This window comes from Neovison vison, chromosome 6, assembly GCF_020171115.1.
Source record: "Neovison vison isolate M4711 chromosome 6, ASM_NN_V1, whole genome shotgun sequence".
NCBI classification, from domain to species: domain Eukaryota; kingdom Metazoa; phylum Chordata; class Mammalia; order Carnivora; family Mustelidae; genus Neogale; species Neogale vison.
In genome coordinates this window covers 213,445,257-213,460,541 of record NC_058096.1, presented here as the reverse complement: position 1 = coordinate 213,460,541, position 15,285 = coordinate 213,445,257, and the positions used below count along the sequence as shown (strand labels likewise).

Below are 15,285 nucleotides of genomic sequence, written 5' to 3'. Positions count from 1 at the left end.
CTTAACCTAGCCAGGCTTGGGCTGGGGGAGCTCCACAGAAATATCCAGTAACTGGGGCGCCTGAGTGGCTTGACTGGTTGAGCATCTGTCCAGTTTCAGCTCAGGTCGTGGTCTCGGGGGTCATGTGATCAAGCTCTGCCTTGGGCACCGGGCTCAGTGGGGAGTCTGCTGCTCCCTCTTCCTCTCCCTCTGCCTCTCTCGCTTTCTCTAAACTAATTAAATAAATCCTTAAAGAAAAAGCTTCCAGTAACAGAGGGAGGGCTGGCTGAGGACCCTCCCTAGTCTTGGTTAGTGGGCATCCTACGGAATTCCTTTGGCAGGACACTGGGGACTTCCTGAAGGGGGCAGACTCAGCCCAGAAGACCCGCTTAAAAATCAGTTCTCCCGGGGCACGGCAGGCTGAATGGCAGGCTGAATGGTGGCTGACTCCAGGGTCACAGCTCTTAGGCCTGGCTCTGTAGGAGAGTCCCATGGTGCCCACTCCATGCCCACCCTGAGACCGGGTGGGTGGGGCACTGGTAGGGGCAGGCTCCCCATGGGGGGGCCTTTTGACAGTTTTTTAAAGATTGTATTTATTGGGGCACCTGGATGGCTCAGTCATTAAGCGTCTGCCTTAGGCTCAGGTCATGATCCTGGGGTCCTGGGATTGAGCCCCGCATCGGGCTCCCTGCTCAGTGAGAAGCCTGCTTCTCCCTCTCCCACTCCTCCTGCTTGTGTTCCCTCTCTGGCTGTGTCTGTCTTTCAAAAAATAAAATAAAATCTTAATTAATAAGTAAAGTCTTTATTTATTTGAGAGAGAGAGGGAGAACACAAGTTGGGGGGAAGGAGGAGAGGCGAGAGAGAAGCAGACTCCTTGCTGAGTGCAGAGCCTGACTCGGGGCTTGATCCCAGGACCGTGGGATCATGACCTGAGCTGAAGGCAGATGCTTAATGACTGAGCCACCCAGGTGCCCCTGGGTAGGGTTTTATAAGAGTTCTGCAGTCATGCCTAGACAGACATCCCTGTCTCTGGCCTGGGGACTGGACAGCAGGATAGACAGAATCTAATAGGTCATCTCAGTCCAGCCCAATTGGAGGGCGCATACATTTGCTTACCTGCAGGACATCGTGGAAGATGTGGACCCCAGGCAGAAACTGTCCCCCTTCCCAGTAGGAGCCCAGTATTCTCTCCATCCCATTCCTGCCTCAGTCCCCTCTGGGGGCAGAGCATATCCATGAGACCTCCATTTATCCCCCAGGAAATGGATTCAAACACAGTGTCTTCCCGCTTAGACCTCTTCCAAGATGGACATGGAGGAGGCTGGGTGCTCATGGGAAGCGTTTTGGAGGAGGTTTAAGGGCTGAGCACAGACCCAGCCTGCAGAGCAACACCTGAGTTCTTCCCTGTTTTCAAAGGGGCATCTTTGATGGAGGGCTCGTCTTCCTGGCCTGCCCCCACCATCCAGGCTCTTTCTCCCTGTGCTCCAGAACCACAGTCCTGACATTCAGTCTCAGGGGCACCCTTCCTACCACAGAGCTGGGCCACAAGCCTCTGAGGCCAGGATGGCAAGGTCCCAGTGCCGTCACCCCACATCAACTTAAAGTCCACATTTCAGTTTGTCCTTTGATAGCCCCACCTTCCAGATGCCAGTCTCTGAAACGAGAGTTACTTCAGTTACATGTGAGAAGAAACCAAACTCAGAGGGCTCAGGCACAAAAGGGTAAATTAGGGATCATGGAACTGAAGAACCGAGAGGTTTCAGGTTTGGCTTGATCCAGGGGCTCCAAAGGCATCCTGGGAAGCTGGTCTTCCTCTTTTGGCTCTGCTTTCAATTACATTCTACTTCCAAATCCCGCCATCAAATCTCAATGGCCAGCTATGGGCCACACGCCCTCCCTGAACCAATTGCTGTGGCCAGGGGAATGGAGGGCTCTGTCTAAACATGTGGCAGGACTACCCCCAAATGTTTCTTTTGAGGACAGTGGGGCCCAGACACCATGACTAAGAGCTGACCAAAGGAAACAATAAGATGTCTGGTCCAGGCCCTGTGTGAATCCATGAGGTCCACCTTCACAGGCCAAAGCCTGAACCTAAACCTGAGCCATCTACAGAACTCAACTCCTGTCGACTCACAGCTGACTGCTGGACCCCTCAAGGCTCCCAGCTGCTTCCCCACAAAAACAGCAAGTAGGGCTGTTCCTAGGCTGTGTGTGTTCCAGATGGCTGGGAGTGGGTGGCGGTGGTGGGGTGACCCCCCATCCTCCCCTCCCCTCACAAAGACGATGGAGGCCATGCAGGTAGGAAACATCTTTATTATTGGCCTTGATTCATTCATCATATAGTGTCCAACGTGGATTACATGTCCAGACAATCTGCCTGGCGCATTACTAGCCGGCCCCTCTAGTCCAGACACCAGGCTGTCACACGAGGGAACCCAACCCCACCGGCCCCAAAAGTTCATGCTTGGGGTGCTGAGCGCCAGGCTGTCCCAGGAATGGATCCCTCGGTCCCTCGCCCTCTATTCTGGCCAGGAGTTCTGGGGAGGCCGAGGCTGGAGCCTGGACAAACACTCTCTTTTTGGTTTCATGATCATTTAAAAAACAGAGGAGACAAACGTTTCACAGTCTTTAAAAAACAGGAGTCTGAGGAAAGAAGCCAAGGTCCTCCACTTGGGGGCCCCGCATGAGGCCAAAGCATCCGTGTCCCTTGAGGTGTGCAGACCCAGCCGTGGTGTGGCTGGCCCAGCAAAGTCACTGGCCAGAGCCGTAGGGCCAATTGAAGGTACTTCCTGACAGCAGCATGTCTCGGATCAGCGTCTCAATGGGCGTCTTGCCCACCAGGCGCATGAAGAACAGCTGGGAGATGAGGGAGGCGGGGACAGCGCGCAGGGCCGGGAGCCGCAGCAGCAGACGCCCGAAGCGCTGGGGCTGGGACGGGTACTGGGCCCGCACATACTCTGTGAGGGCCACCTGCGCCTTCTCCTGCAGGCTTTCCACGTGCGCTGGGTCGGAGAGGCCACAGGCGTCTGGAGAGACAAGGGCCAGGTCGATCAGGTGGGATGTAGCCGGAGAACACAAGGCCCCAGGGGTGACAAGAGGGCACCACTCGGGGGTGGGGGAGGGCATTCAGGTGGGAGGTGGAGGCCTGAGGCACAAATGGGGGCATCTCGGGCAGTGCCAGTCCTCAAGAGACACTGGGGTGACCTCCACTGAGGCCAGTGACAAAGGAGTGTGGACAGTGGTGTCTCAAGGACAGAGGAGCCCCGACTGAAGCCTTTGGCAAGGTGACGATTTCTAATCTAGCTCAAGGGGAGGAGGAGCTAGGGAAAGGACTTGGGAGGGCAGGTCAACCCCAGAGGGAATATTCAGACAGAAAGGCCTAGGGTGTCAGTGAATGTGACAACATCTAAATTGGGGACCCATAACGGGTAAGGTAGAGAAAGAATCTTCTGGGGAATGAGGGGCAAAGCCACATTTATCAAATGAAAGCCACCTCTCAGAGTGGCCTAGGTCTGGTTCTTGCATCCCTGACCCCATCAAGACACCTAGTGGGATCTGAAATCTTCCAGAGTGCAGAACCAGCTGTGCCACCAGAGTAAGATAGGGCTTTGGATGCTAGGTGGTTAACCTGGGACTAGGAAGGTATTGGGACAACCCTGCCCTAGCCCCACCCACAGCGGGAGGCCTCCAAGACACGCCCCTGCTCAGTCCCACTTGCAGGGGCCCCTGCTGCCAGGACGCTAACTTGGGGGCAGTTGGGGGGCCCTGGTTCAGAAGTCTGAGGGCCCAGGAATCAGGGAGTGGAAAGCGCAGGGAAGGCCAGAGATCCCGGCCCGGCTGCCTCCTTAGCTGCACAGTAAGCAGGAAGCAGCACCTGATTTGGCGGATGAGGGTCTGAGGTGCTGGGGAGGACAAAAGTCAGGGACCAAGGGCCAGAACCAGGTGTCCAGGACCTCCCTCCTCATCCTCCCCCCTCTCAATCTGCTCAGGGCCAAACAGCACCTTGATGAGAGAGTGGAGGTCGGGGACCCGGGTCTCAGGGAGCCTGGGAATCAAGGAGAGAGCCTGGTGGGGCCTTAGTCACGGGTCTGGGCCCAGCTGCGGCTCTAGAGCCGGGCTCAGGGCTCTCAGGGAGACCTGGGGGCAGGGTGTCACACTGCGCCATCAGCGCTCAGGCACATGTTGGGCGCCAGGTCCGGCCAGTTACAGTACGGGTGAGGAGTGGGGAGGGGAGGAAAGCTGGGGTCAGGGTCCAGGTCGCCCCCCACCGCGCACCCCCCCATACCGGAGCGCAAGCGCATCTCACCAGGCGTGAAGAGCGCGATAGCCTTGAGGCAGCCGTACTCGGCCGAGTCGACCTGCAGGCGGCCCAGCTTGTCCACCTGCTCCTGGAAGGCGCGCACCTGGTCCATGAAGGCCACGGCGCGCTCGGCGGCCATGGGCGCGGCGTGCAGGCCGGCGGCGGCCAGGAGCGGCGCCGTGTGCAGGGGCAGTGCCGCCTGCGCCGCGTTCAGCACGAAGAGCTCGCTCCAGCTGAGGCGCAGCAGCGCCACCTGGTCGGCCACAGGCAGCTCGGGGAAGAAGGGCGCGTGGCGCGCCCACTCCACGGTGCTGAAGAGCAGCCGCGCCGCCAGCTCGCACACGTTGTCGATGCCCAGCACCGCGCCCGCCGCGCCGCCCCCCGCGCCGAACGCGCCCGCAGCGCCCGCGCCGAAGCGCCCGGCCGCTGCGGGGTAGGGCTCGGCACGCAGCAGCTGCGCGATCAGCTCCGACACCGGCTGCCCCGGGAAGAGGTCTCCGCCCGCGGCCGCCAGCGCCGAGCCCGGGGGGCTGCCCGAGGAGGCGGCCACGGCGCCGGGCAGCGAGTGCGGGATGCGGCCGCGCTGCACCGCTGTGGGGATGGAACGGAGATGGGTGGGAAGGAGGGAAAGGAAGGGGGCAGGAGCGGAGGGAGGAGAGAGGGGTACCCCGCAACCCCGCCGGGAGGGGGCCAGGGGATGGGGGAGGGATTGAGGGACAGAGAGACCAGACAGGGGAGAGGGAGGGAAGGAACAAGGGGGGAAAATGGGTATCCAGGGCCATGGGGGTCAGGTGGGGAGGAAGAAAGGGGGAAAGATAACATCATCAGAGGGCCCCTCAGCCTCTCTCCTCAAAGGCTTCCCACACCCAGCCTTTCCCTGGACCTCCCACCACACCCAACGGGTGCACAGCTCCAGTGGGAGCCCAGAGCCAGGGTACGACCCGCCCCACCCTGCTCTAGCCTGTGCCCTCAGCCTACGGCCATGTCCACCTACTGCAGCCACCCCCACTGCCCACTGCTTGCCTAAGCAGGGTGGTGGGATGCCTGGTCCCCTCCCTCAGAGGAGGGGGAAGCTAGACTTGTCATTCGTGTCCCTGTCAATCACGGGGGTCCCAGAGCTGACAGGGGGCCAGGGAGGGGTCACCTTCATACTACTTGCGGCCCCTGGCCAGCCTATCCTTAAAGCAAGTGATCTCTCCTATGGAGATGGATCTCTTCTCCAGCTCCCACCCTCACCGCACCCCCCCAGGTCATGGCTCCCAAGGGCAGATCTCCTCTGCAGTGACCACCCCCCCTCATGCTAGGAGTGGGGTCCCAGCCATACACATGAACAGCCATCAGTAGCCTTGCCCGTTAAGGGGGAGTAAGGGGAGCACCAACTGCTGGCCAGTGTCCCCAGGATTCAGATAAATGGGAAGGAGGACATTGAGGCACAGAGGGATAGTTCACCTGACCTGTGCCACCGTGGGTGGGGTGCAGGGACAGACTGGGCTGCAAGCCAGACAGAAACTAATGATCTTTAATAAGCTGGCATGCCCTGTCTCATCTCCATGAACTTCTGGTCAACCAACCAGGGAATGAATGGGGGGAAGAGACTGTGGGTGGAAGCCAGGGGCTAGCAGAGCTGAGCAGGGAAGCGGGGGATTGGGTTCGAGGCTCCACAGGACACCATCAAAGAGGCGTAGCTGGATATGGCCAGAGAGTGGATCCCATCTCAACCCCCTGCGCCCCAGGGGGAAGGGAAGGGACCTATTCCTCCCAGCCCTTTGCTTACTCAGTTCTAAACCCCATATCCCACCATTCACCCCCCACCCACCCAGCCATGGTCCAACCTCAGAGCCTTTGCACTCACTGTTCCTGCTTCCTGAGAATCCCTTCCCCAGCTCTTCCTCTTTATTCAGCCCAAACTGCGTGGGTTCAAGTCCCAACACAACCCTACTGCTCTCTGACCCTGGGAAATGAATTCTTCACCTCTCTGCTCTCCGTGCTCAATTTCCCCACCTGTAAAATGCAGATGGTAATGACACTGATGATATCAACCACTAAATTAATGAGAATCCAACTTGCTTGGAACAGCACTAGGCATATAGTAAGGGCGAAATGGGCAGTAACTCAAGCCAAGAAACATGTATTAAGCACCTTCAATGTTCTAGGCCCTGGATAGGCACGGGGGCTATGTCAGAAAACAAGACAAACACAAGTCCCTGTCCCCAGGGAGTGGACATTCTGGTGGGGGAGCAAGTAAACTACAGAGCAAGATAGATAGTGCCAAATAAAGGAGGATGGTGAAGAGTAACCAGGAGGGCTTCTCTGAGGAGGTGTTTTTTGAGCAAACCTTGAAAGGATAAGGGGCACTTGGGTGGGCTCAGCATTTCAATTCTTGATTTCTGCTCAGGTCATGATCCCAGGGTTGTGAGATTGAGCCCTGCACTGGTCTCTGCCCTAGGCATGGAACCTGCTTAAGATTCTCTATAGCCCTCTCCTGCTGCCCCTCCCCCCACCCTTGAAAAGAAAAGAGAAGAAGAGGTAAAGAAAGCATGCCGGTATCTGGGGTAAGAGTGCTCTAAGCAGTGGCAACGGCCTGTGCAAAGGCCCTGAGGTGGACTGTGCTTGGGGCATAAGCTGTGATTATAATTTTTTTCCCCCACTCCCAAGACTTCGGAGATCTGAAGCCCTGATCTGAAGTACATCAGGACTTTAGGTCAAATGGACAAGTAGAGGCAAAAATCCAGGTTGTCAGGGTGGGGCAAGTCATCCGGGAACTTAAAAGGACCAAACAGTAATCAGATGGTCTTAAGAGAAAGACTGAGTAGCCATTGCCAGAGCCCATCCCAGCAGCCAGCAGAGAAGACACCAACTTTAAAGCAGGCTAGACTCAAGAAGCAGCGAAGAGCCACCAGCCTATCCCACACCAGTCCTGACCGAGACAGGAAGCCCAGCCTGGGGTGCTCGTCCCACCAGTAAGGTCCTGCTCCTGAGCCCACCAGGCTCCACGTGGCAGCCTCTGGGTTCCAGCTGAATTCTAAGAGTGCTTGGTCCAGGTCTGGGCCCAGCCGTCCCTGCACACAAGTCCCTAGGGCAGAGACAAGGGGCTGGGCCTCCCTCCCTCTGGCTCCTGGTACCCAGGGTCAGGCGGAAGGGTAAGCTGCCCTTTGCCTTAATCGGGCGAGTTCCTGCCTTGGACAAACACAAAGCAGAGGGTGGAGGATGAAGAAAGCAATCAAAAAAAAAAAAAAAAGCCACCCTTGTTCAGACAACACAGGCCAGGCTAAGGGGACACACGGGTCACCAAGGTGTCAGGGCCAAGGAACCTGACTCTGAGGCCAGAGGGCCTAGGGAGGAGGGGCTAGGGAGCAGAACTGTCCTAATGGGGCCCTGAATCAGAGTGTCCCTTGCATCCCTGGCTCGTCTGCCGGTGACTATGGCTAATTGGATTCCTCCGGCCCGGGGCCAGACTGAAGCCTACAAGATCGTGGGATCGGTGGTAACAAGGTTAGCGGGCGCCAGACCCCACCCTCCACGGGTCCCAGACCCCTGAGACAGGCTGCTTGTTGGCCCTCTGCCTGCCCTACTCTGGGCAGGTACTCACCCTCCTTCCTCATGCCCACCCGGAAGCACTTTTTCAGGCGGCAGTACTGGCACTGGTTCCGGTGATGCTGGTCGATCTGGCAGTCGCGGTTGGACCTATAGGCAGGGGGCCACCATGACACTCACTCCCTGCCCCTGGAGCCAGCCTCTAAGCCACCTTTGAAGACTGCACCTGAGAAACGTCAGTGCCCTCCCCCACCCCCCTGGCCCCCAAGGCTGGGCAGGTATCCCCAGAAGGTCACAGGGGCTAAGCCTGCAAATTTGCAACAAAGTAGGTGAGCACACCAGGGAGGATAGTGTTGGAACTGGATTTTGAAGGATGAATAGAAGTTCCCCCAGAGCAGAGAGGCAATTCCAGGCAGAGGGGTGAGGAGAGCTTTAGGCTGGAGACAGTTTCATTTTACTTGGTCTCTGCAGGGGCTAAGGGATGGGGGTCTTTGTCCCAAGGGCAATGTGAGAACAGCAAAGAAAAATATTGGTCAGGGAGCCGGGCCTTGGGGGTGAACTAAGACACTACGGCCAGGTCAGGGCCGGTCTTCTCTGGGCACAGTAGGGCCCCAGGATTGTCACCCTGCACAAGATTGCCACCAATGAATAAATGAATGAATCAATTAATGAACCCCTGTGCTCCCTTTTAAGATCCCACACCCATGTGGCCTCCTCTGGGGGAACACCTTCCAACTCCCAGCTGAGCCTAAGAAGCTTCCTCGGCATGGCCCTCAGGGATCACAGCCTCTTCCAAGGTTGGGATTGGAGCCCCGCCCAGCAACAGAGTGAGCTCCCCGTCTAGGGACAGTCCCAAGCAGGAAGATTCAAGCCCTTGTTCTTCAAATTTCTCCAGCACTTCTTTCCCTTAGACCCTATCCCTGTGCTCCTTCGGTGCCTCTCTATCCTGGGCTCCCAGCTGGGTACCAAGAGGGGACCCAGAGACAGTCGCAGAGTAAAACGAACTCTCAGTGAAGTTAAAATTCAAATACATCTCAGCCACAGGTACTCAGCCCCAGCCCTGGGGCAGCGACTTCTCCACCAAGACTCAGTTTCCTCATCTGGAAATGGGAGGCCCGGTGCCAGCTCTTTATGTGATGCACTGGGTCTGGGGGAATCTGGGGGGGGGGACTTTCGGGGAGGGTGTCAGGACCCAAGCCCAAGCCAGGGGGGTTCTCAATGGCAGGTTCAGGAGAGCTGAGGTGCTGCGGGTCTCCGAGTGTCCACGTCCCACAGCGCCAACCTCTAAGCCCAGGCGTCTGTCCCCTGCCGGGCCTGAGCCCCCAGGAAGAGGCCCTGCTAGGGTGGAGGGAGCTCAGGCAGAACCAGAACAAAGCCCAGCAGGCAGGCAGTGGGAGGGTCCTGGGCAGCCGGGTGGAAACAGCCAGGCCTGGGGCAGACAGGCAGGCAGGCAGGGGCCCAGCTTAGGGCCCCTGACCTCAGGGGAGGTCCTGAGCCTTCTGCCTCAACTTCCCCAGCTACAGAGTTGAGACAGATCTCCTGTCCCTGCAGACAGGGACACAGTAAGTTCCATCTGTTATCCCACCTAAGGAGAACATGCTTTACCCAAACCCATGGCCCAACTCAGCCTCCTCCCAAGGCTTCTGGCCTCTGGTCCAATTCCATGCCGGCCCTCCCTTGCTCACATACCCTCCTCCCTGGCTCCCTGTCACCCTCGGTGCAGCACTTCTGATCCGCTCACCTCTAAGTTCTCCCACGCCTGGGTGGTCTCATCTTACAACACTGCTCCCCTAACCTGCCACTGAGTGTTTGCCTGGGCCACACTCTCCCCAGAAGTGCCCTTCAATTCCTCTACCTGCCAAACCCCTCCTGCCTTAAGGCCTACCTCCCAGGGACCTCCTCCAGGCAGTCCTCCCTGAACCTTGGGCAGAGGCCCTTGCTCTCTCATGGGGCTCCGAACCCATCTCTCCCCTGGGCCCAACCCAGACTCCACAGGCAGGGAGCATCTGTGACTCACTGTGCCTCCTCCGGGCTGGGAGAGAGCTGGGATCAGAGCTGGGGTCTGAGGGGCTGGCATCAAACCTCCCAGGCTAGGCCCCAAGGGGACTTTGCTGAACCAATCTGAGGCTCAGAGAGGGCCAGAGACTTCACCGGGTCACACAGTACAGAGCTTCTGGAGAATCTGCCAGCCCCAAACAACGCCCCCCTCCCCTGCCTTGTAGATCCCCGCTCCCACCTTCAGAGAGCCCCCTGGGACCCCAGAGCCACCGAAGCTCCTCCCTTGCCCTCCCCAAAGACCTGGCCAGAGAGCAGGCGGGTATTCCCGCATCAAGAATGAGGCCAAAGTCTGGTGGCCCAGTTAGCACTGGAGGAGGGAGCGAGCCAGCTCTCCCACACATACACACACACACACAGCTACCCCAGACAAGGCCCCGACCGCAGACCTGGGGCCAAACTCCAGCCTCTGGTGCCCAGGACCCCGCCCTCTGGCTTCACCAACAAGCCCTCCATCAGCTGCCCTCTCCCTGGGGACACCCTGCCCAGGACTCAGCCGCTCCCCTCTTCCCTACCCCAGTTCCCCTTGCTAAGCCCCAACTGGGGCAGGGTCTCCCCCTGGGTGCCCTAGGGCCGGGCCAGGACCTCGCTGGGCCTCAGTTTTGCCGATCTGGAAAATGGGACTCTCCATACCAGCTCTACAGGGCCTACACATGTTCCTGTGGGGGTGCAGGGTAGGAGCACGTCAATGGATCGAAAAGGCATTCACGGAAGAGCAGCAGCGAAGGGGGCCCTGGGCTAGACACCCGACCCCAGCACCAACCAGAGAAACCAGTAAGGCCACACCCTGTCAGCGGGGACTCCAACCTCAGAGGGCCCAGGGCTCCTTCTTGGAAACGTTCACCCGCACCTTGTCAGAGTCCACCGAAGTTTCAGGGATTTTCCAGGAGCCCCAGGCCTGAACCCACTCCTGCATGGGGGGAGGGCTGGAGCAGCCTAGGTGTGGTCAAACCCAGCCCCCCTCCAGCCCTTCGGTGGCGGTTTCCAGTGACCCAAGGCCCAGAGTGAGCCCACAGTGGGGTGGGGTGGGGGGCGGGCAACCCCCCCCATAGGCAAGCCCAGCTCCCCCCACAGCAGGGCTACCCATGCGAAAGAGGCCGAAGGCCGCCCGATGACACCCCTGCCTCGCTCGGGCCGCCGCCGCCACCTCGGTGGCCAGGGCGACTTTGGAAGTGATATTTGACCCCAAGGGCGCGCCGTATCGATCCGCGCGGCCGCAGACAATGGCCCCTGGACGCTGCGAGCTCCACAGTCCCAAGTTCCACGTTCGATTCCCGCAGGGTCCCCTGCGCGCTGAGATCCCCGAGAAGGGATGCCCTGGGGTTAGGACCCCACCCCTGACAGCACCCCCCAACCCTTCCCCGCACGGAGATGACCCCTCTCCAGAGAAAAGGGAGGGAGGTAGAAGGAGCAAGGAACTGGGGCGGAAGCCGCAAGGGACCACCTGAGGAGGGGGACCTGCATCGATACAGCGCCGACTGTATACACAATCCCAGGAATGGAATGGAGGAGGGAGAGGGGTCTGTGCCCCTATCTCAGAGAGGGGAGTGGAGGCCCGGGGAAGGTCAGCGCCAGGCCCAAGGTGACCGAGCAGGTCAGAGGCCCGGCCCAAGCTGGGGCCGGGTGCACAGCAGCCGTGCGCTGAGAGGGGGCTCACCGGCAGGTGTAGCTGAGGTTGCGGCGGATGCTCCGCTTGAAGAAGCTCTTGCAACCCTCGCAGGTGAAGACGCCGTAGTGCTTGCCGCTCGACTTGTCCCCGCACACCACGCAGTCCACCTGCAGCCCCGGCCGCTCTTCGTCGCCGGGCTCAGCGTCGCTGGCGGCGCCCGGGGGTGAGGCCGAGTCTTCCTCGGCCGCGCGCGGGTAGCCGCCCGCCTTGTCCACACCGTTCGTGTCGCCGCCGCCGCCGGGGCCGCCCCAGCCGCCGGTCACCATGGCCATAGCCCCAGGGCAGCGGGGCCGGGGCGCCCCCTCCGTGCTCTTCCCTCCGGGCACCCCTCTCGGCCCGGGGGGACCCTACCCGGCACGCATCCGGGCCCGGCGCGCGGGGGGCACCGGCTGCACCCCCCAAAAAAGTTTTGCAGCAACTTCCTGCGGCCGGTCCGCGCGCCCGGGCAGAACTGGTCGGGCCGGTTCCAGGCCAACTTTCCCACGCGTGCGCGGGGCCGGGCCTGGGGGCGGGGGGGCGCGCTAGAGGCGCGAGCCGGGGGCCCCGGGGACTCGCGCCCCGCCGCCCTGGGGCCCCGGCGGGGGCGCGCGGGCCATGGCCCGGCGCAGGCTGCGCAGGGGGCGCCCTCTGGCCTGGCCGCCGCTTGGCCGGGGGCTGCGGCCAACTTAGCGGGCCGCCATCCGAGCGCGGGAGGCCGGGGGGAAAGTTTGGCCGCAAGTTACGCGGCCGCCCGCGGCGCGGGGGAGGGGCGGCAGGCGCGCGCCGGGGCCGGTCGCCGCGCCCCCTGGCTCCCCCGGGCCCCCAGGCGGCCGCTCGGGGCCTGCAAGCCTGCGGGCCGGCGCTTCCCGAGCTGCCGCCCCCTCTGCGGCCGCGCCTGCCCGGCCTGGGCCTGCGCCTGGGCCCGAGCCTCGCTCTCGCCGCCGCCGCCGACCCTGCGCGCCGGCCTCGCGCTGCGGCCGGTTTGACACACAACGTTCCATTCGCGGGGCGGGCGGGGGGCGGGGGCGGGGGCAGGGGCGCGCGCCGCGGGCTGGGGGCGGGCGCTCGTTGCCCCGGCGACGGCCACCCTTATAAGGGCATGGGTGGCCTCGCTCGGCGCCCGGCGCCCGGGCCGGCGGGAGGGGCGAGGGCGGAGCACGGGGCCGCACGGCCTGACCCTCCCCCCTCCTCCCCCCTCTGCCCCCGCCCTCGCCCGACTCCAGCCTTAACCCCTGCCGGGCCGCGGCGGGAGCCTGCCCGCTGCTGCCCTCTGCCCTTCCGCAGGCTCGCCAAGATGTCTCTCCAAGGCCCTCCCCTCCACCTCCGGCCTTGGACGATGCCTCACTCAACCGCCCTCGAGGCGCACCTCAGAACCCTACCCCTGCATTCCCCGCAGAAGCAATAATAGGGGGCCGGTTGCCCCCGGGGGGCACGCCCCTGCGCAGTGTACACACACACACACACACACACACACCCTGGGGCATTTCTTTGCACAGTTGCTTGATGGATTGTGTTTGCTTCCTCTTCCAGAAAGTCGCCGCGTCCGACCCCCACCCCACCCTTTTTCAGCTTGGGCTAACACCTGGTGCTGGGAATCTCCAGGGCCAAGGGATGTTGTGGTCTGTGGCCGGCGGGGGCGCGAGGTCAGGGGCCCCTTCTGCCAGGATTTTAGGCCTCTGGGGGCAGGGCACCCACCCGCCAGCTAGGCTAGAGGCAGCAGGAATGCCCAGCATCCCTACTGGGGCCTGCCCCTTTTCCTCTTTAATTTCCTTTTCTTTCTGTGCTGCACATAAAGGGCTTGGCCAGGCCACCGGCTGGACTGCAGATGTCTCTGCCAGGCTCCCTGGAGCCTCTCAGTTGCCGCTGGCTTACAGCTTCCCCCACCCGCCCTCTTCGACCCCATAGGGTCTACCAGCATTTATTAAGCACCCGTTGTTTGTGTACCCCCACCCCCACCTTCTGCCCAGGCAGCCCTGGGCTGGGCGCGCCTGAGCCTCTTGCTCTGGGCCTGTTAACATTTAACCAGCTGGAAAAGCCCTTCCTACAGTGACCTTTCACCTCGGAGTCCCCCAGGTCCAGTTGCAGGCCTTCTCTCGTGCCCCGCCCCGGGGCCCTGGGCCCAGAGCTGGACACCGGGGCACGTGGCTGGGCCTCTCAGAGCCAGCAGGAAAAACAGTGCCCTGTGCCCCCACTGGTCCTGCCCTTGGCAGGAAGGGCCTTGGGAAAAGGCAACCCCTTCTCCAGATTATATCTGAGGAGGCACCTTGGCTGGGGGCTCCGTGGGGGGTGGTGCTGGGAGATCTTGTTGATCATGCAACATTTAAGAGTATACCACGGTTCCTCCTAAGCCAGGCACCACACACCCAGACCTGGGCCTCTGGGCCTCCCAGGGAGAGTCTGGCTGGGTGGGAGTTGGGGGAGGTTTCAGCAAGCACAGGAAGCAAGAAGGACTGGGGTTAGATAGGAGCAAGGACTTGCAAGGGGACTGACTAGAGTGGAATTCCCTAGCCTGTAAGCCCTGCTGAAGAAGGGGGCCTGGATGGTTAGAAAAGATCATTTTGTTCTGGGGCTGCCTGGGAATGTGGAGGTGCTGTCTGGTTATTTGGGGGTGAGGACAGGGGTCCCAGGGCCCTGGACAGGGCTTTCCAGCATTCCTGGGCAGGGGGCATCTCAGAAGGGAGACAAAGTTCAGGGAAGGGAGTCAGAGGGGGACTGAAAAGGGGAGGGGGCAGGGGCCTGGGGCTTGAGAGACACAAGTTCAGGGAGGGTAGACTCAGAAGTGGCAGTCTGGGGTGGGCTTGGAGACTAGGGAAACATAGGAGGCACAGCCTAGAACTTCTGGTAGGTCCAACCCCTCGTGGGCTGCCCCGACTCCTCCCCGTAGCACCGCGGGGGCGGGGGGAAACCCCTGAGGCCCTCCTGGGGAGGGGGGTGTCGAGGTCTGGCCCCGCCCCCTTGACCCCTGCCCGCGGCCCCGCGGTGACATTTGACCTTGCGGCGGCTGCGGACCGGGGACAAAGAGCCCTGGGCCCATCTGCCGAGGGGGCACCCGTGGGAACCGCCAGACCCCGCTCCCGTCGGCCTGGGAACCGGCCCCTGCCCCCTTCAACAGCCCGAGCTCATTCCCCACCCTCCAACAGGTGACCTTGTCTCCTTCTGCCCCACCCCCCCACCGCAGGCAAACTGGTGGGACTGGGGTGCTGGAAGCAGTATTGCCGCTTTGGCCCCTCCGACCCCCTCAGCACCTTGCCCTCCTCAGTTTCCCTGCTTTCTTCAAAACTGGCTTTTGTCCAGAGAGATTGCACCCTCCGAAGTTCACCCACCCCAGCGATCTCTCAGGAGCTGAGCGCCAGGAGGACCAGGTTGACTCCAAGCGCGGGACTGCCTGACCTCAGAACCCCCTGGCGGCAGGCAGCCACCGCACACACCTGCACAGGTGTGGGCTGGAAAGCACCCAGCACGAGCACCACCACTAGACTGGGGACGAAAACCTTTCTAATCCCTGTCTTGGATTTCAGTCATCCCCGAGAGGAAAGGGGAGAGTCCAGCAATAATCCGGCTGGCTGGCGGGTCCCAAATCCGCCTTGCCAGGGTGTGTGGCTTATGCAAATGACATGCTAATTAGCTGTCTGCTATTGACCTGACCCTAAAGGCTCCCAGGCCCTGCAGGTGAAAGCTGGAGCTTAACCAGGCCAGGGACCATCCAGACTCTCAAACCAGAATATCCTTGCCCTGGAGTAAACAACTTGCAGATTTCTTACCTTTGGTC

General features: G+C 61.1%; 1 protein-coding gene across 1 annotated transcript; it reads right to left on the bottom strand.

Annotated features, from left to right (window-relative positions):
* Positions 1-2,274: 2,274 nt before the first annotated feature.
* On the bottom strand, positions 2,275-12,102 carry NR2F6 (nuclear receptor subfamily 2 group F member 6). The gene is made up of 4 exons (XM_044253972.1): positions 11,526-12,102; positions 7,869-7,963; positions 4,286-4,870; positions 2,275-3,005 (listed from the first exon to the last, which is right to left on the bottom strand). Exons 1-4 carry the CDS (start codon positions 11,807-11,809, stop codon positions 2,731-2,733), a joined length of 1,239 nt encoding a protein of 412 aa, XP_044109907.1. The 5' UTR covers positions 11,810-12,102; the 3' UTR covers positions 2,275-2,730.
* Positions 12,103-15,285: the final 3,183 nt, after the last annotated feature.

Coding starts and splice junctions, on each gene's coding strand:
- NR2F6 (XM_044253972.1), bottom strand. CDS start 11,809: ATGGCCATGGTGACCGGCGGCTGGGGCGGCCCCGGCGGCGGCGGCGAC. Junction 7,964..11,525: donor AACCTCAGCTACACCTGCCG/GTGAGCCCCCTC, acceptor CCCTGCCTATAG/GTCCAACCGCGACTGCCAGA. Junction 4,871..7,868: donor GGTGGGCATGAGGAAGGAGG/GTGAGTACCTGC, acceptor CCATCCCCACAG/CGGTGCAGCGCGGCCGCATC.